The sequence below is a fragment of the Dromiciops gliroides genome, chromosome 1, assembly GCF_019393635.1.
Source record: "Dromiciops gliroides isolate mDroGli1 chromosome 1, mDroGli1.pri, whole genome shotgun sequence".
NCBI lineage: Eukaryota > Metazoa > Chordata > Mammalia > Microbiotheria > Microbiotheriidae > Dromiciops > Dromiciops gliroides.
Genome location: NC_057861.1, coordinates 389,634,602 through 389,660,016, shown reverse-complemented (window position 1 = coordinate 389,660,016; position 25,415 = coordinate 389,634,602). Strand labels below are relative to the sequence as shown.

Sequence of the window (25,415 nt, the reverse complement as noted above, 5' to 3'; positions counted from 1 at the left end):
AGTGTTTATTTCTCACTGATAGTGATAACTTTGAAAGATAAACCCAAGAGTCCAGAGAAACCTTATGCAGGTAAGTTTATTTGAGCACTTGGAAAGAGCTATATAATGATGTGTTGTTAACATTCTAAAGGAGGGAGTAGAAACAAGAATCCCTTCAGAAACTTAATATCTTCAAAGTGTACTTAAGTAGAGGAAGGAAGGAAGGAAGGAAGGAAGGAAGGAAGGAAGGAAGGAAGGAAGGAAGGAAGGAAGGGAGTGAGGAAAGGATGGGGAAGGGGGGAAGGAAGGAAAAAAGGGAGGGAAGGAAGGAAGGAAGGATTGTGTTCCAGACACTGTGCTGAACACTTTACAAACATTGTCATCTGATCTTTGCAAGCACCCTGGCAAGTAGGTGCCATTATACATTTTACTGTTGAGGAACCAAGGTGAGCTTCTAGGTCAGTACCTCCGATTTTCAGCCCAGGTTCTTGCCACCACCGCATTCTCACCCCTTTCTTTTTCTTTTTCTTTTTTCCTCTTTCTTAACCGATTTGTTACTCTCATGTGAGCACTTTGGCCTTTAAGAGGTTAACCTGTGGAATTTGGAAGGCTTTTCCCTAAATTCATTTTTATAATGAGAGCTCAGAAACTGCTTTATTGCCCAAAACATTTTGGGGCACTCTGAGTTCCAGCTCCATTCTGAAAGACTGAGGCTAGTGGGGAACTGGAATCTTCAGAACTGAATTGTATTGTACACTTGTTTTCCTAAAGCACCCTTCCTCTGTCATTATTTCTGTGAGCCTGTTCTACCAAACAAACTAAACACCAAACCAGAAGAGCACAAGTTGAAGCAGCTTCCATTGTACCATTGTAACACACCATTCAATGTGCTGTTCTGCAGTTAAAGTTGAATCTGGATTTTAATTACTGGCCTTGCTTTCAAGGGATTTAACTTCAAGATCAGACTTGACTGACTGGAAACAGATGATTTTCCATTTAGCCTTGAAAATTACAAGTAACAAAAATATAACTAATAATTCAACAGTTTTATTTTGTGAAATTGCAGATTGTTCCTGCTTAACTTTGTTCTATTTTTGCATCATATATGTTAATAATGGCCCACTGGGTTACTGCTAAAAAAAAGAACAGTTGAGAATGTTTTAGGTTACTTTTAAACATTTCCACCTTCAGCTTAATAACTAAAACAGTAATTCTGAATAGCCTGATAGCAGTGATCATAATAGATATTTTTATAACTAGGTCAGTTGTAAATTTGAATTACATTTGTCTCAATTAGTCAAATATCTGTCCTGTGCCATGGAAGTATCGAGTAACATGAATTATATCCATTGCTCAAACAGATTTTTCATGAAGCTATTTAAGGTCACTGCAATAAGGAATTGTAAAAGCAATCTCTCAAAGGAACTAATGTGTATATTTGGTTCATTTACTTTAAGCAAGGCTCTGTGCATCGCTTAGCACTTTGAGCTGGGCTAACAGGACTCTTCAGGCCCCTCAAAGAGGGCTTTCTGGAGAGGAGGGACCAAGCCTCTTATCAGGAGGGGAAATGCTTCACCACACCTAATGGTTTTGAGGGCTTCTACAATGACCATTAACTGGCAAAGCCCCACTTTCAGAATCCAGGTTCTGGTCCTCATCTAGCCCAAGGAAAGGGAATTCCTCAGAGAATATGGATGATTGGATCTCAAAACTTTATTCCACCCCAAAGAGAGGGCACATCAGGACCCTAGTAATATAGAGTTAGAAACAATCCCTGTCCTCAGGGTACTTACACTATACTGTAAAACCCTCCATGCACAGTGAAGTGCTACATGATATAAGCTACCATTCTTAGGAAGCAGAGTAGAAAGAGTGTTGAGTGTCAAGTCAAACAACCTGACCCTGAGTGACTTTAGGCAAGTCATTTTACTGCACCATCTTATTCATCTGTAAGATGGAGGTCATAGTGCAGGTACTTTATACTGTATACCTTTTTTCTTCATGGGGTCTTATAAGTTTTAAAGAGTGAAATTGCATGCAATAGCAGCTTCTTGCATTGTACTGAATGGCATGTTAAGAGCTGAAAATGGATGTACTTTTCATCCTCAGTCTCACTCCATCTACAGAAATCAGGGCAGATGGCCATATCCTGTTTCAAAATATTCTCATTAAGCAGTGTGCAGTTACTAGAATAGAAAAGGGTAAGACTGAATCCCTAGGCTTGTTACTTCAGAAGAGTGGAATGAAAAGAGCATTCTATTTTCTATGTAATTAATGTATTTACTCACAGAGTGTTCATGATTTTCATTGTGAGAGTTTATAATGTGCTGGGGGAATTGCAAAGATTATATATGACATTCTTCCCCTCAGGTAGTTCCCAATCTAGTGGAGAGGGGAGGAGTGGTTTGACAACGACACAAATAGCATCCAGTCTAATTCAGGAAATATTTATGAAATGCATGCCTCATGGAAGACATTGGGCTTAGTGCCAAGGATACAAAGATGAAAGGAAAAATAGTGAGAAGTGCAGAAGAGACTGCAAAACAAGCGCAATTATAAGTACAAGAAGAAAGGTTCTTCATCTTCTGGAGAGAAAACAAGTCTTCATGAAGGAGATGACATTTAAATTATGGATGAAAAAAACACTCTAATTTCACTGGGTATAGAAAAGGAGAAAAGAAAGAAAGAGGACATTTCAGTCATGGGAATCAGCATAAGTAAAGGCTCAGTGACAGATGAGAAAGCATGGGACAAAAACTACCTTTCACAGATAATCAGTGTGACCAGACCATATTGCAAATTGAGGATAGTAGTGTGAGGTGGGATGTTTAAAAATCTAATGTGTGGGCAGCTAGATGGTGCAGTGGATAAAGCACCAGCCCTGGATTCAGGAGAACCTCAGTTCAAATTCAGCCTCAGACACTTGACACTTACTAGCTGTATGACCCTGGGCAAGTCACTTAACTCTCACTGCCCCACAAAATTTTTTTAAAAAATCCAATATTTGTGTCTTTACCTGCCCCCCAGTGTGGGAAGAGAATTAGCTATGGTTTACTTATAAATTCAGCAACAGTTTAGACTTTTAAGCATTTATTAAAGTATATTAGGGGTTAGCAAAGAGAGAGAGAGAAAGCTGCCTCCACCTAGCTATCCAAGAGATTGAATTTTATGAAAATTAGGAAACCTGGCTACCTTCCTCCTTCTTCTGCCACCACGAGCTCCTTTCCGAACCAAAGAGACAGTTTCCAGTTCCTTTGAGTGGAAGCTTCCTGCAGGACCAGAATAGGGGCAGTCCCCACACACAGCTCCAAGCTAATTGGCTGGTAGCATTGATTGACATGACTTACAGGCAGCTCTATGAATAGAGGCAACTACCAGACGCCAGGCAACTTCCGAGAGACTAGTGACATGCTTCTCATAAAGGGGGGCAGCACCCTGGTTCTCACAGAGGGAAGGAAGGTAGATTGATTCCAAATTTGGGAGGACCATGCTAAGGAGTTTGAATTTAAGCATTTTTGCAAAGTGAACACACATTTTGTATTGTGAGTCACTTTCAGATAAAAATGTTATTTTCTGTAATATGTTTGGTATTTATTACTAGTTAGCACATCACTAGTTTCCAAGAGGAAAAGAGATCTTTTGTAAACCAGTATTCAATGATGGGTAAGTTCTCAAAAAGCATCTTTGTAATGTCAGAAATTGGGTTGACAGATATAGCTTATGATGAAATAAAAAATTGTAAGTTTTATCATAACAGAACAGTGTATTTAAGTCTCATATGTGTCATAATATTTTGAGAAACTAATATTATAGCAGTATTTCTTTTGATGATACTCTCCAGAAAGTATTGTCCTTTCAGAATAAATGTTTTTAACCCCCTAAACATGACATCACTAAAAAAGAGAATAAGTATTCATTTTTGCTTTCATTTTTGTGGGAATGCCCTAACTGAACAGAAACCATCATGGGTCATTGCCATTTTTTTTTTGAGAAGGACTAGTTACATAGCTAGAATCTTTACTTAGCTCAACATTTCATACCTCAAGTAAAAGAATTCTCATAATTTGTTGTGCATATGTATTGAGAAAGCAAGTGAGCCACGAAGAGCTAAATTTCCAAAAGCTTTTAATGAGATAACTATAATACCTCTAATGGCAATAATAGGGTTCAAATAATAATAATCTCCTTTGAAGTTTTAAGTTTCCTATGTATATCTCAACAGGTGGCAGCTAATTAGTACACAGAAAAGCTCAGAGGGATTAATCAAGCAACCCAGAAAAATAAAGACACTTTAAATAACTTTGTGTCTTCTGACCCAGATAAGGGTGAATATTGTTACCTGCAAACACCCAGCAAGCAGAATTCTTGTGATTGGCAAAAAATGCTTGGAACTAGAGATCAGCTACCTTTCCAAGATTTGTTGACAAATTTTTGCTTATTCATCATAATAATAATTATGAAATAAGCATTTATTTAAGCTTAGTACTTTTGATATTACCTCATTTAATTCTCACAACAACTCTGTATGGTAGATGTTATTATTACCCCCATTTTATATATAAGGAAACTGAGACAGAGAGGTTAAGTGACCATGTCTTATGGCTATTGAGTTCTAAGACAGAATATGAACTCAGTTCTTCCTGACTCCAAATCCAGTGCCTATATATTATACTACCTAGTTCAATGATGGGGATGTTGATGAGTATAGTGCTCAAAGAAGTGATGTGTAAGCCATAATCCACAAGTCATCTGTAGAAGCCACCATAGTTTGAGACATTCTCCAAAGCCTTAGACTTCTGGAAGCATGCGTATGACCAAATAGCAACAAGCAGGCTCTCCTCTACTCACCCATTGCACTTACCTTCCTCTCATCCACCACAGCCACTTAAAAATAGGGTTGGCCTTACGTATAAATGGAACCCAGCAACTAAATACCCACCATGTACAATTATATCTTAATACTTTGGATTTTTTCTGCCAGCAAGTGACCCTTTTTAAAAATACAGATACCGGGGCAGCTAGGTGGCACAGTGGATAAAGCACCAGCCCTGAATTCAGGAGTTCCTGAGTTCAAATCCGGCCTCAGACACTTGACACTTACTAGCTGTGTGACCCTGGGCAAGTCACTTAACCCCCATTGCCCCGCCAAAAAAAAAAAATACAGATGCCCCAGGGAAAAGTCATATCTAAAACCAGCTATCACCTGTTATCTTAAATGTTGGAAGGGACCCCAGTGGCCATCTCATGCTGCTACAAGAGCCCTTCTAGTTTTTGAAGACAACCATTATAGTTTTCTCTTCTCTAGCCTATACTTCAGCAGTTCCATTACTTGATCCTTATGTGGCATCATCTTCAGTACAGATCATTCCTCTCTGGACTGCATTTTGAAACTGTCCTTCTTAAAACATACCTCAAACTAAACACATTGCTCTAGACATGGTTTGACCACTGTAGAGTAGACTAAGACCATCACCTCCTTTTTCTGGACAATATTTCTATAAAATCTAAGACTTTGTGAGGTTTTTTGGCTGCCCCATCTTCCCGCTCATACTATTGCCATCCACTAAAAATCCTTCCAGGTCTTTTTATGTAGGTTAAATTTAGCCATGTTCCCCTATCTTCTAATTAGTTGAATTTTTTGAAAATCTGGATGAAGGGTTTTAAATTTATCTCTGTTGAATTTCATCTTATTAGAATCAGCCCATTATTCTTGCCTGTCAAAATCTTTCTGAATCCTAATCATGTTGTCTGATCCCTCCCAGCCTTATGCTGTCTGTAATTTTTAAAATAATCCATTTGTTAATTGTCTTTGATAGGTAGATTATATTCCTAACAGAATCATATAATCTCAGATTTAGAAGGGACTTCAGAGTTTGCTCAATTCAATCCATCATTGTCCAGGAATACCAATTAGCTGTTTAGACCTCTACACAATCAACACCACTTTTTGACGGCACTTATTGTTATGAAAGTTTTCCTTATATCTAGCCCAAATATGCTTATTTGCAGATTCCACCTATTCCTCCTCCTTCTACAAACTCTTACATCCAGATAGAACAAACCTAGTCCTCTTCTATTTGACAGCCATTCAGTACCTCAACATGACTGTAATGTACTTTCCCTCTTCCAGTTTTTTTTAACCAAAGCTTATGAGGCATGGCTTCAAGATGCTCCATCATGTCGATCCTTCTCTGGGCATTCTCCAGCTTTTCTGTGTCCATGTCTTTCTTAAATATGATAATGAACAGATTTTCAGATGTCTGAATGAGTCAGAAGACCATGGCACTATCGCCACCCACATTCTAGACACTAGAACGCTCTTAACTCAACCTAAGGTTAATTATTAGTCCTTTAATAGTATGTTTCTAGAAATCTAAGTCATGCTGACCAGCCTGTTACTTGTACTCCTAATTTTTAAAAATATCTGGCATGATTTGCATTTTAAGTGCTCTAACAACCTCCTCATATCCCAGTGATTTTTCAAAGCTCATTCAGCATGAACAAAATCAATGAATAAGAATAGCTAGCATTTCTATACCACTCTAGATTTTATGAAGCACTTTTTGTATGTTAATTCATTTGACAAAGATAGATGAGATATGGTAGAGTGGGAAAGACGCACACACATACATTTTATTGCTGCATTTTGTTTTTATATCACATTCATATCAATACAAATTTAAAATAAAGAATATTCCCCCAACTCATAGTTGTTAAAGGTACCTGATCTCATTTTTTTAAAATATTATGTGTGTGTTGTGAATTTCTGTATTCAGGTCATATATCTATTTTAAACTTATTGTAGTACATGATATCATATACTGGTCTATATCTAATTTCTATCAAAGTTTTCCTGTTCTCCCAGTGATTCTTGCCAAAAAAGGGATTTCTTCCCAAATTAATTTCATATGACTATGCTAAAATCATTCAAATATTCTCAACCATGTTTCCTCACCTCCTATTCTTAGATTGCTTAATTTTAATGGATCATTATATATGATGCCACTTTGCCCTCAGCCCCTACATTTAAGCTATTATATTGTTATCATATGAGGTACACCTACCAGGGCTTTGTTCTAGGTCAAAGTTCCATCCTATTGTTAGTCAGAGACTTAAGATATCAAATTTGCATCCTTAAATTATATTCTTTTCTTCACTTCTTTATAGCCTATATTTTTTGCATTTGTACATAGATATCCGAGGGTCTAGAAGTTTATTTCTGAATCCATTCTTTAATTTTGTCCCTTGCGAATTACTGGTCACTTCTACCATTTTATCTTTATTGAATAACCTCCTACACTATATATCATCTGACTTGTCAGATTTTTATAGGCAGTTATTTTTCCCCTCTCCTTTCATTTAAAATTCTCTTCATGATTGGATTTGTAAAACTCTAGAGAATTATATTTTTATTAGTTCTCATTGTGACCATGAGCACATTATTCAAATCATGCACTCCAACATCATATTCTTAAACAGCGTTTTACTTCCCATATCTTTCTCTTTTCAGCTCTCTTCCTTTAGTCAGAAGCTATAATGAAGATACTACCTGTACCCTAAGAGATTCTTTTTTTTTTGCCATAGATTTCATAATTGATGGTAATGCTTTCTAGGTTTCTTCTGGGAGTATCATTTGTCTCCAAGTGAATTACTAGGAGTGGACTTGTCTTACTTTTGACAGGTCTTGGAGGACTGTCCATCACATCTTGTATGAATACCCCAAAAGATAAGAAAGCTTTCTGTTGTTAATAACAAGTCGATAAATAACCTGCTTTAAAATAAATAACCCTTATCTGGGTCACCAACCACCACCACTTGTCTCTTATTCCTCTGACCCTCACTCGATCACCACTCTTTGGATGCTATTTTTTGATCCACATCAATTTTCCTTAGTGTGAAAGAAGCTATTTCTTCTTCAGAATACCATTCTTTCTTTGCTTTTTTGGTCACATTTTTCCTGGCATAGCTCAAGATTCTACTCCTCTTTGGAACACCCTTCTTTTTTTTTTTTTACCTTAAAGATATTTTGCCAAGAAAAGTGGTTTAATGGAGAGGGTTATAGCACTTGGAGAGAGTAGAGACCTAAGTTCAAATCCTCCCTTGAACATTCATTAACTGACCATGGGCAAGGCTTAAATTTCATTAAACCTTAGTTTGTTCAACTGTAAAATAAAGACAATGATACATGTACTATATATTCCATAGATGTTATCAAATAATATATGTAAAACATTTTGCAAACCTTGAAACACCATATAAATGTTAGAACTATCATCATCATCATCATCTTTTTCTTTTCTTTTTTTTTTCTTTTTTTTTAGTGAGGCAGTTGGGGTTAAGTGACTTGCCCAGGGTCACATAGCTAGTAAGTGTTAAGTGTCTGAGACCGGATTTGAACTCAGGTCCTCCTGACTCCAGGGCCGGTGCTCTATCCACTGCGCCATCTAGCTGCCCCTCATCATCATCATTTTTATTATTATCCCTGATAACCTGGAGAATGGAGAGGTTATGCCTTAACACTTTCGCCAACTACTTTATGAGAAAAATCAACCCGCACTTTAGTAATTCCTTGGTATTAACAGCACAAACATAATTATTCTCCCCAGGTCTTATTGCCCAGTTTCCCATACCTTCCATATTATGATACTAGGATAATAGATATTGAGCTGTAAGGACCCTTAAATATAATTTAAACCAACACTCATTTTACAAATAAGGAAACTGAGACCCAAGAAGGTTATGTCACTCATTCAAGGTCACACAAGTAGTGGCAGATCTGGGATTCAAACCCAGGTCCTCTGACTCCAAATCTACTCATTCCACTCTACTCTTTGATAGAAGCAGAATCTTCTGCCCTCCCTGTAGCTTCTATGGCCAAATGGTGGGTTTACAGCAGAGATTAACAGTTCATTAAATTAAGAATGGGATACAGGATTTAGAATAAAGAATGTACTAGGGAGGCTGTGGGGGGCTGAGAAGCACTAAGCCAAGAAAAAGGAAGGTGATAGAAAGGGGTTTTGGAAAGAGCCAAAAAGACTCAGCCTGTTTTGGACTTGCCCTAAGGCTGGCATTGCTACAGGGCCCCAAAATCATTTAATGTGTCACCACTCTTTTCACACTATTTCTATTCCTAACCAAGGTTATGTTGAGTTCTTCAAGGTAAAATGGTGATTTCATCATAGAGGAGATTACTGCTAAAATCCCTATTGAACTAGATGTCTTCTGACAACTCTTCTGACTCTGAAATTCCATGATTGTCTTCCTCTTATATCTGACCAATAGCAGCTTCTAACTCTAGGGATGCTTTGATTAATAGACTGATTACTTTTTATGTGCACAAATATGTGTGTATACACTGTGTATGAATGAACTATGTTATTAGGAATTAGAATATAAGACAATACTTAAAACTGTACACAACCATTCTTAAAATCTAAAAAATACTTTAGAAGTTTGCAGTACCTCATGATTATCAATTTAAACTCTATTTTCATTATATAAGTATAGTAGGTATAGTAGCAGATTTATATCATAGGTTCTGTCCTGTCTGTGATATAAATTGATAGTATTGCTTTTATGAATAACTTTCTGTTAGTTCTTTTACTTGTGATTTTCTTTCTCTAATCATTTGAGTTTTAAGATTATTTGGATTCCCCATAAATGAGAGTTATTGCCGTTCAGGAGGCACAGTGGATTTTTAGCCTTTAAAACAGCCTTGGATAGGCTGTCATCTTTGATCTAATTATTGGAAAAATTGTTCAGTTGCTCAATTTACTTTGTGTCCCATTGAAACAAAATGTCTAATATACATATTCAGGGCCAGCCCTAGGTAAAATTGTAAAGTGGGTGAAGTTTATAGTGTGAAACTCTGCCTACCCTTTCTTGATCCTTTTTCCTGCCTTTCAGCACTTCTTTCCCCTAAGGCACCTAGTGTTCTCCTTCTACTCCAGAAGAAAGAAATTTGATAACTAACTTTTTATGTTAAAATATTAGTAGTCACATATTATCCCTCTTGGGAGTATTTTCGGTTTAAAAGAGAACTGAATAAAAAGAGCTATGCTTAACCCAAAGGGATGATAAAATGTCAAGTTTGGGCAGCTGGTAGAATAACATTTTTAAGTATTGAGACTTTTCTGGCTACTCTTTTGGTACTTATGAGCAACCCTATGTGTGACCAGGAAATGAGAAAGGTGAATCCATACTTCTGTCTCTCTTTATTTTAATCCCAATATTTAAGACATTTTGAATATGTGAAATTTATAAATTTAGTAGATTGAGAAATAAAGAAAGAATATCTATCAGGCATCTACCCAGTGTCTGGAACCCACCCAAATGTATTTGTGATCTCCCTGATTTGAATATGTTCTTCAGTGGTGCAGATTGTAACCTATCTATGCTTTCCAACTCTCTGCAACATCTGTATTCATATGTCATTTCATAACTTCACTACATAGAATATACCAGAAGCACTGGAGACCTTCCTTACTTTCTCCCAACTTACAAGGATACTAGTAGAGTATTCAGACTATCCATCCCTCTCTTTCACTACATGCCCAGCACATCTTCTTTTCCTATCACACATTTTCCTGATTATATATCTTACTTCTGTTCTTCCTTGAAGTTCTTCACTGGTTATCTGCTGCAGTTTGCTCATACCTACCATGACCTTCTAGGTCTCTTTCAACTCTAAACAAATGATCTTATGATACCCATGCCTTTCCGTTGCCCCCATGTCTAACTTTAATTCTTTGGAGTCTGTCATGGTCCATATATGTTATCAGCTATACAGCAATACTAGTAGAAATGATATAAAAAAGATGGAACTTAGTTTCTGGGAGAATCTTGGAAATTACTAAAGGAGCTTTGAAATTTCTTAAAAGCAATCCTGGATCATTTTCAGCTATGTTTTGCAAATGAATGAATGAATGAACAAAAGAACAAATACATTGAAGTCTTTCATTGAGCACTACCTCTTTATCACGTCACCATTTACCTCTATCTCATCCTTCATCCCTGTCTCACATGAGATAGCCTATCTTTGCAAAGGCAACCCCCTCTAAATTTACAAGTGATTTCATTGCATCCCTTCTTTCCCCCCATCACGCCCCTCCCCCATTTATCTTCAACTTCTCCCAGCTTATTGGCTGCTTTCCTACTGCCTACAAGCGTGTCCGTGTCTCTTCTATCCTCAAACACCCCTTACTTGATCCATCCATCCCCACTAGCTATTGTCCCATATCTGTCCTTCCTTTTGTACCTAAATTCCTTAAGAAATCTTCTTAGATTTCTTCATTCATTTTCTCGCACTCCCTTCTTAACTCGTCTGACTGACTTCTGCCTTTGTTATTCAACCAAAACTGATCATTCCAAATCTAATACCAATCCTTTTTTAAATCCTCATCCTTCAAAATTTCTCTTGTAGTTTTTAACACTGTTTTCACTCTTTTATCCTTGATACTTTCTTTTCTCTGCATTAAATTCTCAAATCTACTTATCCAGCCCTAATCTTTCTGCTGACCTCTCACATCTCCACATTCTATGACATCTCAAACTAGATGTTCCACTCACATCTTAAACACATGTCCAAAATAGAACTCATTTCCCTCTCGTTTTCCCCTCTTCCTAACTTCTCTATTACTATTTAAGATGCCACAAACCTTCCACTTACCCAGGAACACTCATGTGTTAACCACAACTTCTTACTCTCACTCCCTACATCTAGTCTGTTGCCAAAGCTTGTGGATAAACCCCCTTCTTATCTCTGACACTGCCATCATCCTGGTGCAAGCTCTTACCACTTCATTCTTTGACTGTTGCAACAGTCTATTAGATCTACTTATAAAAGTCTCTCCCCGCTCCGGTCCATTCTCCACTCAACTTTCAAAGTGACCTGGTATAGGCCTGGCCACGCCACTCCACCCACCATCCCCAAATCCCCACCCCCCCCCCACACACACACTCAGTAAACTCCAGTGGCTCCTTATCACCTCCAGATCAAATAGGACATTCTCTGATTGGTGTTCAGACCTCCCTCTGCACCAAAAACACACGTCCTCTGTGATCCAGTGACCCTCGCCTCCTCCCAACTCTGGATATTCTCATTGGCTGTCCCTCATACCTGGAATGCTCTCCCTTCTCATCTCTGCTTCTTGACTTCCTTGTATAGGAAGCCTTCTAATGCCTTTACCCTTGATTATTCCCAGTTTATTCTGCACATGCCTTATTTGTATGTAGTTATTTGCATGTTGGTCTATGAGAATATTGAGAGCAGAGATGCTCTTTTGCCTTTCTTTGTATCCCCTGCATTTAGCACAATGCCTGGCACATGATAGATACTTAATAAATATTTCTTTAAATATATGAAAATTTTGTATACGTGGAAAAGGAGATATACAGGTAGATAGTGTTGGTGTTTTCTTGTTCACCTTTATGTGATATTACTGAAGTCCAAGATTTTTTTCGTGCCTTTCCTGTGTTCTTTTTTTTCCCTCATGTACTCTGTAAATATCTCTGCTAACACCTTTGCAGCTGCATCACTTCCAGCACAGACAATTTGGTTTCATCCCAGTTTACCCATTTCTGTTATAGTTAGTGGAACATCTGGGATTGTGATGTTAGAGTCCAAGGGTGGTAGCTCTATTATCCTTAAATATAGGCAAATCATTTCCATTTTTCTTCTATTTGTCATATTCCTTCCTTTTCAGGCCTTAAATCCAACCCTATTCATCCATAATAATTCTTTGTAAGATTTTACAAAAATTTATAATCTAAATCACGGTTGTTCATGACATGAAGTCACCTGTGTAATCTATAAATCTTTGGTATCTCTCATTCCTTCTTCTTAACCCATGGCTTCTGAGATATACATATACATATCACACACACACACACACACACACACACATATAAATCAATGTTACCTTTTTCCTTCTTTTGCATTGAAGTTTTCAAGTATCAAAGTATGTGTTGATTTAATTTGGAGAGACTTGTTGAGTCGTTCATGCCATTTCTCTATATCCTCATTCTCTGCAACCAATGTTGGTATACAAGGTGCAATTATTTTCTTTTTTCATATACTTGTAAGTTCTATAAGGTGAAATGACCAAATGTTTTATGAAAAAAATGTTTTGTGTTGTCTTTGTGTCTGTGATAAAATTGACTCTGCCATCTACTTTCTTTCTTCAAAGAATATGTGTGAACCATCCTTTGATTTAGTTAAAATTTCCTTTTCCTAGGTTTATGCAAGAGAAACAAAAAGTCTTTGCAAAAACAATTTCTATGATTCAGTTCATCTAGTAGTATGTCCACTTGTTCATTGAATAAAGATGTCAGAGTTATAGTTCCAACTGCCAAGTTAAATTTAGAGAGTCTAAAAAATATTGTGATTCTTTAACTCTCTGCTCTTCTTTTCCACTGCTCCAGTACTGCCATTGTAGAAACAATAGAAAACTGAACAGGGCTAAAGCACATTTTATTTTGTTTTCTGGCACTTAATAGGTACTTGATAAATGTCAGTCAGTCAACATTTGTTAAGTGCCTCTTATGTGCCAGGCGTGTGCTAATAATCACTAGGGATACATAGACAAAAGACAGTCACTGCCCTTGAGGAGCTCACAATCTAAATGCTCATCCTAATGAATTGATTGACTCATCTTTCATTTGTTCGTGTATCTCATTAATTTCTTCAAGGAGAATGTGACATTAATTTAAATGTACTAAATGTTTAAATGAGTTTAAACTTGCTTCATGTAATCCACAAATAACCTTGTATTCCTTTTACAATAAATAATAATAATAATAACAAAAGTAACACACATATAGCACTTTAAGTTTTAAAAAGCACTTCCTCACAACAGCCTGATGTGGGAGAGGCAACATGGGTTAGGGGAAAGAGAGCTGATCTTGGAGTCACCCACATATCAGAGGTGTGTCACAGCAGAGATTCACAGCAGTCAGGGGACTGAATGATGGACACATCCCAGTTCTGCCCCCCTTGCTACCTGTACAACCTTGGTCAAATCACTTAACTTCTCTGGGCTTCAGTTTTCTTGTCTATAAAATAAGGGCGTTGGACTCCATCTCTTCCAAAGGCCATCCCAAACTTTACATTTTGATCTTATGATCTGCAACATTCATGATCCAGGTCTTACAAATGAGGAAGCTGAGAGTCAGAGGAGTTGTTTCCTATCCATAGTCATATAGTGTAATATTAAGTTTCTAATCTGGGTTTCAGATTAATGTCTTTCCTGACCCCAAATCCAGATTTCTTCCCACTACATCATGCTGCCTCTCCTTGTCAGTTTTATATATAATAATATTAACATTATTTTTGCTTTAAATTTTTTCTTTAAATAAAACTCACCAATATCAGAGCAATAAAGTTATATTTTCTGCCACTTCGATGAAATTTAAATTGATATTTTAAAAATAATTTTCCTCAAGTGTTTTAAATATTTTATGAGTATAATTTTTCCAAAGATGTGGAAGTGATTTAGAAAATGATGTACACATGCATTATTTAGAACTAGTTTTTGCTCTCTCTTTGTATATGCTTAAATAGTACAGTTCTTATGTTATTTTTCTTTGCATTCCTAAGCTACTTAAAAGGCCCTTCCCATAGAGTTATAACCCTATAGGTAATGGTCATCTAGACTGGAAGAGAGGTGTTTTATCTCTAAGAACTTGAAGATTAAAAGCTTCACAGATTCTATCCTAGAGTTTGAGAAGTAGAGAAATTGATGATGCAACTACCACCAATATACATCAAAGATGGGATAGGTTGTTTTTCTTCTCCATGTAATCAGAAAGCCAAATGCTACTTTCATCCTGGTACCATCTGACAAGCAAATATGTGAAAGTTAATACTTATATGGCTGCCAGAAGTTAACAATGGTATTCAACCTACAAACCTGAGCAAAAACATATCTCTCACATAGAAGCATCTGAGAGAACCATAGAAGCTGTGTTTTCAGCTTCCTCTCTTCACCTGAAACTTGTTTAACTGTTCCTACATTATTCAGTTACTTTTGCTAGATATGCAAATGTGTTTGTGGTTCATCTTTTCATTTGTCTGGTATGCTGACAAACTAACTAGCCGTTTAAAGAGCAGCTTCTGTTAGGTGGTGGGGAATGGATAGAACAGACTAATCACCGCCCCCATCCAGCAGCTCAGAATTAGTCCCTCAAACCAATTACAAGAGGTTGGAGTAGATGACTTCTCTTATCCCATCCAGCACTAAAATTCTGTGAATCTACCATTAGGGAAATTGATGTTTTATAAAGAAGTCTTTTCTATTATTTGACAAATCAGTTAGAACATGGTTGTTTTTTTTCATATTGAGCCTAAACCTGTCTTCCTGTTAACTTCTGCTCATTGGTCTTAGTTCTGTCTTTTGGAACTATACAGTATAAATATCTATTCAACACAAGAGTGTGTACAATATCTGAAAATAGCTATCATATCATGTGGCTTCTATAATCCATCAAAGTATTAATAAAAATATTGACCAGCTTTGGCATGCTAGTAGAAAAGAACTAAAATTTTCACGTATAAGTACAAAATAACCAAAATTTATTCTGACATCTCCCCTTAAGAAATCTTATAATATATGCCAAGAACTCAATATTTTATGGTAGATATAAAAATACATAGTATCATGTAGAGATCAAATTCTGCTCAAAGGACATACACTCTGAATTGTGATGGTAAAAAAAAAGTCCTTTATCAAGACTTTATCAGGAATAACTCTCAGCAAAACTGAACAAACCCCTTCAAGACAAAAAAAAAAAAACAGATATTTAATGAAATAAAGGACTTTCAAGCATTTCTGATGAAAAGACCAGAACTGAATGAAAAATTGGACTTCATATACAAGACTCAAGAAACATGAAAAGATAGACATGAAAAAGAAATCATAAGGGACTTAGAGATAAAAAAATGTTAAACTTTTGACCTTTCGGTATGGGAAGGTGACACATGTAAATTCAAAGAAGTTTCTCATTATTAGGACAATTAAAAGGATTATATATAAGAAAGAGAGTATGAGAGTGAGTCTATTGTGTTGAAAAGATGTTAAAAAAGAAAAGTGAATAGGCAAAGAAGAGAGATGCCCTGGGAAAAGGGGGAATAGAGAAGAAGGATGGGGGAAATTATCTCATAAAACAGGAGCAAAAGGAAGAACACTTATACTTTAGGAGAAAACGGTAGGGCTGGCAGGTAATGCTTAAAACATCTAAATTGGTTCAAAGAGGGAAAATACATGTGTGTATATATATGTATAGTTATAGATATATATATATATGTGTGTGTGTGTGTGTGTGTGTGTACATTTGTGTGTGTACATACACATGCTTAATTGATAATAAAAATTGATCTTACCCGATAGGAAAGTAGGAGGGGATTTAGTTAAAATATCCTTCTTCTGAGTTTATGTAATGGCAAAAAAAAGTATTTGCAAAAACAGTTGCTATTAATAAAGTGCTGTATGGTTTGAAAAGCCATTGTCAATTCACTTGGGTGTAAGGCAGTTAGAATACTATACTCGGGGGCAGCTAGGTGGCGCAGTGGATAGAGCACCGGCCCTGGAATCAGGAGTACCTGAGTTCAAATCCGGCCTCATACACTTAACACACACTTACTAGCTGTGTGACCCTGCGCGGCAAGTCACTTAACCCCAATTGCCTCACTAAAAAAAAAAAAAATTAAAAAAAAATACTATACTCAATCCTAATCTTTCATGAATCCAACTTTGTGTCCAGTTAGTATTATACCTGGGTTACATTTCTAAAGCCACAGATTAATTTACCTATACATAATAGTCTGTGTGTTTGACAACTACATGAAAAGATGAATGATTTACATATCTATTTACATTGATATGGAGACTAGAATATATTAGCATTCTCTACAAAATACGTCAAATTAGTTTTAAATAATCTTAATAATGAAACTTAAGTCATGAGCTCTTAGAAATAATTAGATGCCTCCCTTTTCTTATTCCATTTGATCCTCATTTGTCATTTGGAATTTTTTCAAATAATATTGATCATGTCATTTATTGTAGTCATTAAATTATTCTTTAAATTCCTCAAAGTCTATGCAGCTACCTAATGGATAGATTCCATGAAAATTGAGTCTTTTAATCAGAAGCAGTTCTTTAGCTCTTTGGACTCTGAAGGGAGTATTTATGGAAAGAAGTATATAAGAATCATACAAAATGAGGATCCATGGATGATTTATGATCTTTACCAGTGAAGGTAGTTTCCATACAAGAGATTGTTAAAGTACATTTCATCTGACTAGATTACTAGGTTACTGGCTGGGTGACCTTGGGCAAGTTACTCTCAGTAGTCTGGACAGCTGTTTAAGACTCTGTCTGAGTTGCAGAGAAGATGGTATTGTTGGGTCCAATAGTACACACAGGTTAGTGACTTTGGATATATATATTTCCAAACTGCTTTCTAGAATGTCTAAATTAATTAACAACTTCACCAACAATATATTCAGCACTCTGCCTGGCCTCTCATCATCTTGGTCAATCTGATTAAGTGTGGGACCTTAGAGTTATTTTATTTTGTATTTCTCTTATTGGTGACTTTGATTATTTTTCACACGGTCCTTGATAATTTGGATTTTATTTTTACCTATCAATGTACATATGTTTCCCTCCAATAGAATATAAGCTCCTAGAAGGTAGGGATTGTAATTTTTGTCTTTGTATCTCTAGTGCTTTTCACAGTGCCTGGCCAAGAGTAGTTGATTAGGAAATGCTTATTGAAGAAATAAGGAAGTATTGCTGGAGATATATATATATATAGATATATAGATATATATATCTATATATATATAAAATGTTCACTTAGTCATGGTGTCAAATAGGAAATAAACAGGCAGAAATACATGTACTGCACTTGAATTTTCCACTAATGTAACTGTCGTTAAACAAGTAGAAACTGGCCTCTGATTGATTTCTGCTGAGCATGTTCATCCATGTGCACAAACACACACACGCACACACACGCGCACACACACACACACACACACACAATTAAAAAGGATAATTGAAGCTGAGCTGCCATCAAAGGACTTGCTTGGATTTGCAAATTTGTTTATTCTGAAAGTGAAGGAAAAAGCCAAAGATCTTAACTCCCAACATATTCTCCAATCATCTTTATCATTATTGGTGATTAATTATTTTTATTAAGCACTTATAGTTTAGGCTAGCAAAATTATCTGAATTTAATTATTAATTATGATCATATTTATTAAATATTCCCACTTTAGGCAAGCTAAGTTACCAGATTGTACAGAGTTGTTTTTTCTTCTGGCATTTATCTTCCTAGATGAGCAAGATTTAGACTTCCAACTTTCTGTGTGTCTTCAATGTATATTATGCATAGTTTGTGCCTTAGACTGTAAGTTTCATTTTGCCACACTCATAAATTTTTTGCCAAAATGGCTTTTTATGGCCAAGAAATTTTGAGAGATCTCATTCACTCCATCTTTATGTTGACTAGCCTTATATAGATCCTGATGCCATGTGAACATATCAGAGATCTAAATATTTCAGATTTGTTTTTAATAGGGAGTTGTCCTTTGGGAATTTTTTAAATTGCATTTTTGGCTAGGTACAGAGGCATGTGAAAAATGACTTTTTGAAGCTCCTTCCAAACCCCTGATTTCAACAAATGAACTTCCACCAAGGGCCTAAAATACCCATTAATGTTCTCAGAAAAGTACAATTGAGCTATTATTGATTGTCAGGGCTAATGGGCCATTTGGATATCCTGGGTAACAATGGGCATATACAAAAAAATCCTACTTCTCAGCCAATGATTTAATAAACAGTGCAATTTATGGTTTTCTTTTTGTTCCTTAACATTGATAACCCTGATAAAGAGTTCTGTTGATGGTGTGGCAGAGGGGAGAAGCAATAAATGGATAACCAAAGAAAAAGAGGAAAGGAAAAAAGGCACTTAGATAATTACAAACTGAATAATCAGCCACTAAATAAATTTTAGAATTTGACTTAAGACCTGTAAGAGCATACCGATTTTTTTATCTGTCCTGAAGCTCATTTTTATAGTTAACTTTTTCCTCCTTGTATTTCAAATATCTACACAGAAAATTATATGACCAAAACATACTAAAATTTTGGATTATTCTCTGTTCATCTCCATTTGTCTCCAAAATAGGGGTCCAGAGAGAAAGACCAGCCTTCTAGTAGCCTGTCCTGAATTTTGTCCTTTACCAGGCTAGGGAAAAATGCCTGCCGTTGATGAAATACTCTTAACATGATAAGCCCCTGAGCCTGGGGAAAAGGCTCAAATAGATCATAGCTTCTCACATCTAATGAGATACCAGCAGCATAGCTTTCATATCAAAGAACCATGCATTCTTTGCTGCCAACATCTTATATTCTCTCAATCACCTTCTGGATAGAAGGTGCAATCTTTTTTGGGTGGCCAAACTTCTAATTTAATTCATATTTTAAAAGTATTAAGCAATGGGCAATGAGAAAGACACAAAGTTTAAATAAAGCACAGTATTCTAACCCTCCTAGAGGTTAGAGTCTAGAAGAAGGGGAAGAGACAAACACAGATAGATGACTATTCCACACACTAGTACATTTTAAGTGTCATAGAGATGTAAAACAAAGGACTGTGCCAGCATACCCTTGTGACAGTCAGCTAATCTGAATAGGGTTAATTCAGCCATTTTAAGAGAAAATTTTAATGTTATACTCTTAATTTATAAGATTTGTTGAACAAACTGTCAGTAGTTTGTACAGAAACATGAGTTCATACAAGCATGCGTATTTTCAACTCCAGTTGTGTTCATGCACATTTTCTTTCTTTCCAGGTGTTTCTTGTTGTTTAGGTATCAGAGTTCCATGCACTATTTTATTTTTTCCCTCTTTTCTGTGAAAATATTTCTATCATTCTGGATATTTTCTAGAAATGCTGCAGATCTACATTAATCTTAAAGGATCTTCATTGATCTAGAAAACTTCCAATTTCTCTAGTGATTCTAAACCTCTTTTATGCTGATCTGAAGAACTTGGCCTCTCTCTGTTTTTATTTCATAGACTTTGAATAATGATATGAGTACAGATGATGACAATGAATGTACAGAAGAAAAGGAAAGCTACATCTGTGCCGTGTGTCTGGATGTTTATTTCAACCCATATATGTGCTATCCTTGCCACCACATCTTCTGTGAACCTTGCCTCCGGACCCTGGCCAAAGACAACCCGACGAGCACACCCTGTCCATTGTGTCGGACAATCATTTCTAGAGTCTTTTTCCAGACAGGTAACTTTCCTCTTTTGTTTAATTGCTTTAGAAAAGTATTCTGGCATACATGGACACATACACACACTCATCATTTTTTTAATATTTTGTAAATTGTAAAAGAAGAAAAAAGTTTGAAAGTAGTACACAGTTATATAAGTACCATCTGCAATTTTAAACTATCCATTTCTTATTTACAAACTCAAACCCACATGTTACATAAAGGCTTGCTTCTAATCTCTCATTATTATAAAGAGGTGTTTAGTTATTTCTTAATCCCAAGATAGAGATTATTATGCATTACTTTGTTTATTATGCAGGCTACTACTTGCTCATTTTTCTAGAGAATGTGATTCTTTTTGAAAACCAAAATTTAATTCCTTTTACTTAAATTTAATAATAAACATTCAGGCACATATAGAGCCCCTTTCTTTTCTAGAAACAAGGATAACTGTTGATTCGATTATTCTTCCCAGAGTGAGATGGAGAAGAGGAACATGGTATCTGAAGGCATGAATCTATAGCAAAGAGGCATAGCAAACAGAAGATGGCTGGAATGAGGCATGGTTAGGAATTTGAGCTCACCTATATATAATGAGTTCTCATCAATAAGATCAACACAGCCCCACTTCAGGAATATCAGAGCTATTCCCAGGCATGGGTAATCCTCTTTAAAAGGTGCTGCAGCAACAGTGGCAGGAAGATGGTGGGGGAAGCAGAACCAGGGCTCTGGACCAACTAGGTGTACTAGGCTCTCACCAGGCATGTCCCAAAACTGAGTAGAACTCTCATTCCACTTTATCATCTCTGTGATATAACTATGTCTAGCAAACAACTCTAATCAATCATGGCAACCAAAATGAGTGGATTTTAGGAATCAGTTGTCTGGTTTAAAATGTCATGAATACATTAAAGGATTATGTTTTTATCAGTTTAAGAACTCCCTCCAACAAGGTCGGACTCAAGGCATTTATCATCTATGACTAGGTAGAGACTAAGTGACTTGATTTAGGCTACACAGCTACCAGAAGTGGGATTTGCACCCAGGTCTTCCTGATTTCAATTCCACAACACTTTGAACTGTATCATACTAGACAGCTGTATGACACATTGGATAGAGAGCTGGGCCTGGAGTCTGCCTCAGACACTAGCTGTGTGATCCTGGGCAAGGTTTGTGGTGGTTGTTTTTTGTTTTTGTTTTTGTTTTTGAATTTAACTTATTTTTTGTTCTATTTTAAGCTCTAAATTGTCTCCTTCCCTCCCTACCCTGCACTTTATTTAAAACCATGCTATACATACTTCTGTTTATCAGTGCTTTCTTTGTAGGTGGATAGCATCTTCCTTCATAGGTACTTTGTAGTTGATTTGAATATTTATAATACTCAGAATAGCTTAGTCATTCACAGTTATTCTTCAAACAGTATTGCTCTTGCTGTATAAAATGTTCTTTTGGTTCTGCTCATTTCACTCTTCACTATTTATAAAAGTCTTTGCATATTTTTCTAAAATCAGCCTGCTCATCATTTCTTACGGCATGGAGCAAGTTATTTAAGGTCTGTCGCTGTTGGTTTCCTCATCTGTAAAATGGAGATAATAATAACACCTCCTTCCCAGGGTGGTTGTGAGGATCAGATGAGATAATATTTGTAAAACGCTTGGCGTATAAGTGCCTGGTACCTAATAGACACTTAAATGCTTTCCTTCCTTCCTCCCATTCAAAATACATACTTAATGTTGATTGTATGAGTCTCAGAACAAGCCAATTAAAAGTAAGCAGGACATTAAATAAATTCTAATTTAACAGGGGTCTCACTCTTATCATTTTGGCTGACATTCTCATCCAATGAAATACTGAATAATATAAAGAATCCTAAGCAAGATAAAAAGAGATGATCCAGATTTAGAGTCAAAAGACTGGAATATAAACCCTAACTCTACCTCTTACTAGTTATTTGACTTCGTAGAAGCCACTTAACCTTTCTAGGCCTCTGTTTTCTCTTCTGTTTATTTAAGGGCTTCTAATCAATGATTTTGAAAGGCCCTCCCAACTCTACTCTCAGCATGTGTCCTTGATCACAAGCCTTTCCAAATTCTCCAGCCAGTTGAATTCTCAATTCTACTTCCATCTCTGTGTCTCTGTGTCTTTCTCTGTCTTGTCATGTCTGTCTCTTCCTCTCTCACTTCTCTCTCCCCTTTTTCCCCACTCTTCAGACTTGCCTCCATCGCCATCCTCCATCCTGGAAAATGAAAACCCTTCACTAGATCCTACCACTCCCTCAGGCTCTTGTTTTATGTCTTGTCCTACCTCCCACTTCTCTGCCAGTCTTGAAAAAGCTGCCTGCTGCCTCCATTTCCTTTCCTCCCAGGCTCTCCTCAGCCCTTCGCAACATGGCCTCTGACCTCATCATACAACTGAAATTGTTCTTTCCGGCATTTCCAAAGAACTCCTAATTGACAGATTTGGTAGTCTTTTCTCAGATTTCATCCTTCTTGACGACTCTGCTGCATTTGACACTGTTGCCAATACTCTCTTCTCTCTGAATTTTGATGAAAATGTTCTCTCCTTGTTCTCCTACCTATTTAAGCATACCTCAATCTCCTTTGCTGTTCATCTATATGATGCCCCCTAACTGTGGGAATTCCCCAAGGTTTGCCTCTGAACCTTCTTCTCTTTTCTGTCTGTACTTTCTGCCCTGATAGCTCCTGAGCATATCATCTCTATGCAAATGACTCAGATCTGTAGATGCAGAACTAGTTTCTCCCCGGAGCATCAGTCCCACATCATCAGTCGCCTGTTGGGCATTTCAGATTGCGTGATCCACAGACACCTTATACTCAGCAAGTCCAAAACAGAACACATTTTCTTTCCCTCCAAAACCACCCCTCTTCCAGATTTTCTTATTTATGTTGCAGGCACCATCATTACACTCTCCCAGGTTCATAACATCAGCAGTATCTTTGATTCCTCACTCTCCTTAACCTCCCATATCCAGTCAGTTGCCATATCTTAACATTTCTACCTAAACAACATCTCTCTCATTCAAACTCTCCTTTCTTCTCACATATCCCTTACCTTAGTTCTTGCCTACATTCTCTCTTGCCTAGATTATTTCAATAGTTTCCCCATTGGTCTCCCCCACTTGAGCTCTACCCCCACTCCAATATATCCTCTATATGGCTACCAAAGCGATTTTTCTTAAATACATATCAATCCATATCACTTCCCTACTTGATAAACTCCAGTCACTCCTTCTGTCTCTAGAATAAAAGATAAACTCTTCTTTTTAGTTTTTAAAGTCCTTCATCTAGCCCCAGTTTTCCTTTCCAGTCCCATACAATAGACACTACGCCCACCGAGATTCTGTGAAAACACTTTGGCCTTCAGACTGTTCTTCATACATAACAGTTCTTCTCTCACCTGCGTGCCTTTGTACTGGTCATCCCTCATACTGAAATGCACACTGTCCTCATTTCCACTTCTTGGGATTCTCTTCAGGATGCAGTTAAAGCCTCTTTCCTGATTCCCGTCTCTAGCTACTAGTGCCCTTCCTTCCCAGACTGCTTTGAGGGAATTTAAATACTTGGGTTTTATTTGTGTTTGTCTATTTACATTTATTCTGTATATACTCATATATATGATTATCTTCACCCATAAACATTTAAACAGCTTGTCAGTAGGGATTGTTTCCTTATTTATTCTTGTATATGTAGCACCTGGCCCAGTGCCTGACACTTTGTAGATGCTTAATAGATGTTGATTGATTGATCTTGGAAAGTAAACAAGAGTGCCCACTCTTACAAAATAGATGTATGAGTGTGTGAAAAAGCCCAAAGTCAAAGAAGGCATGTTCCCACCTGAGAGTGTTCCAGTCCTACAGTCTATTCAGATTCCTTCTGGTCTATTGAGAGTCCAAAGTAATTCCAAACACTCTACCCAGGGATTCCCAAGAGAAGAGCAACATTGAATTCTATCATGTACAGGTTATATATTAAAATTAGTTAGACTGGATAAATTCACTCATTTAAAGCATTTAAATTATTTAATTTAAATCATTAGAAACCATAAGGGAATTCCCCACAAGGGAATATTTATTTTAAATATAGACCCCCCCAAATAATTATCTTTATAAAAAGATTAAAGAAATCATAATCTAGAAATAGCTAAACATCTCTAAATTCCAAAAGTTCCATTTACCAGTTTGAACTAATACTACAGATTTTTGAAACAAGGAACTTAGTGTCAGGTTCAGTCTACTTAACTTCCTGTTGTTTATCTTCACTAATTCAAGTCCTACTTAGTGAATATACTTTACACTAAGAAAAAATAAATACAGACACAAATTCAATTTAAGAAATTGTTTTGAGCACCAAACATGTTCTAGGTACTGTGGTAAATACAAGGAATAAGATCCAGTCTTTTTTGTCAACGATTTTACAGTCTAGTAGAGCAGAAGCATCAAACTCCTGACCCAGCCAGAAGCAGATTAAAATGTAATGTGGGGGGGGGGGGGGAGGGTGGTTAGGTGGCGCAGTGGATAAAGCACTGGCCCTGGATTCAGGAGGACCTGAGTTCAAATCCGCCTCAGACACTTAACACTTACTAGATGTGTGACCCTGGGCAAGTTACTTAAACCCAATTCCCTCACTAAAAAAAAATGTAATTGGGAAATATTTAACAACAACAAAAAAAAACACAATTTAGATAATTTGTGGCTTTCACACGTTAACATGTGACCCATAAGGATCGGTTTCTATTTGAGTTTGACATCACTACCATAAATGATCATAGGACCATAAATTTAGAGCTGAGAGACCCTAGAAGCTATCAGATCCAGTCCTTTTACTTTACAGATGAGTAAACTGTCTAACTGACTTATCCAGGGTCACATGGCTAACTAGTGCCTGAGATGGGATTTGAACCCAGGTCTTCCTAATTCTTAACCCAACATTGTACTCACTATTCCACGCTGCCTCATACCTACACAAATGTACATAAATGTACACAGATATCATTAGTGTATCATTTAATGTATAACCTACTATTAGTTCAAAGGAAGAAAGAGATCACTTCTAACTGGGGGAAATTAAGGAAGACCATGATGAAAGTGGCATTGGGATTGGGGATTGAAGGCTAGGAAGAAATG

The 25,415-nt window shown here is 36.7% G+C and overlaps 1 protein-coding gene across 3 annotated transcripts in view; it reads left to right on the top strand.

The window, feature by feature from the left end:
• Window positions 1–25,415, top strand: part of RNF180 (ring finger protein 180) — a 219,807-nt gene that overhangs the window by 137,788 nt on the left and 56,604 nt on the right. For all 3 annotated transcript variants that reach the window (XM_043978732.1, XM_043979930.1, XM_043979404.1), the window contains one exon: window positions 20,067–20,292. In XM_043978732.1, the coding sequence (XP_043834667.1) occupies window positions 20,067–20,292 (226 nt within the window). The remainder of the gene's footprint in view (window positions 1–20,066; window positions 20,293–25,415) is intronic.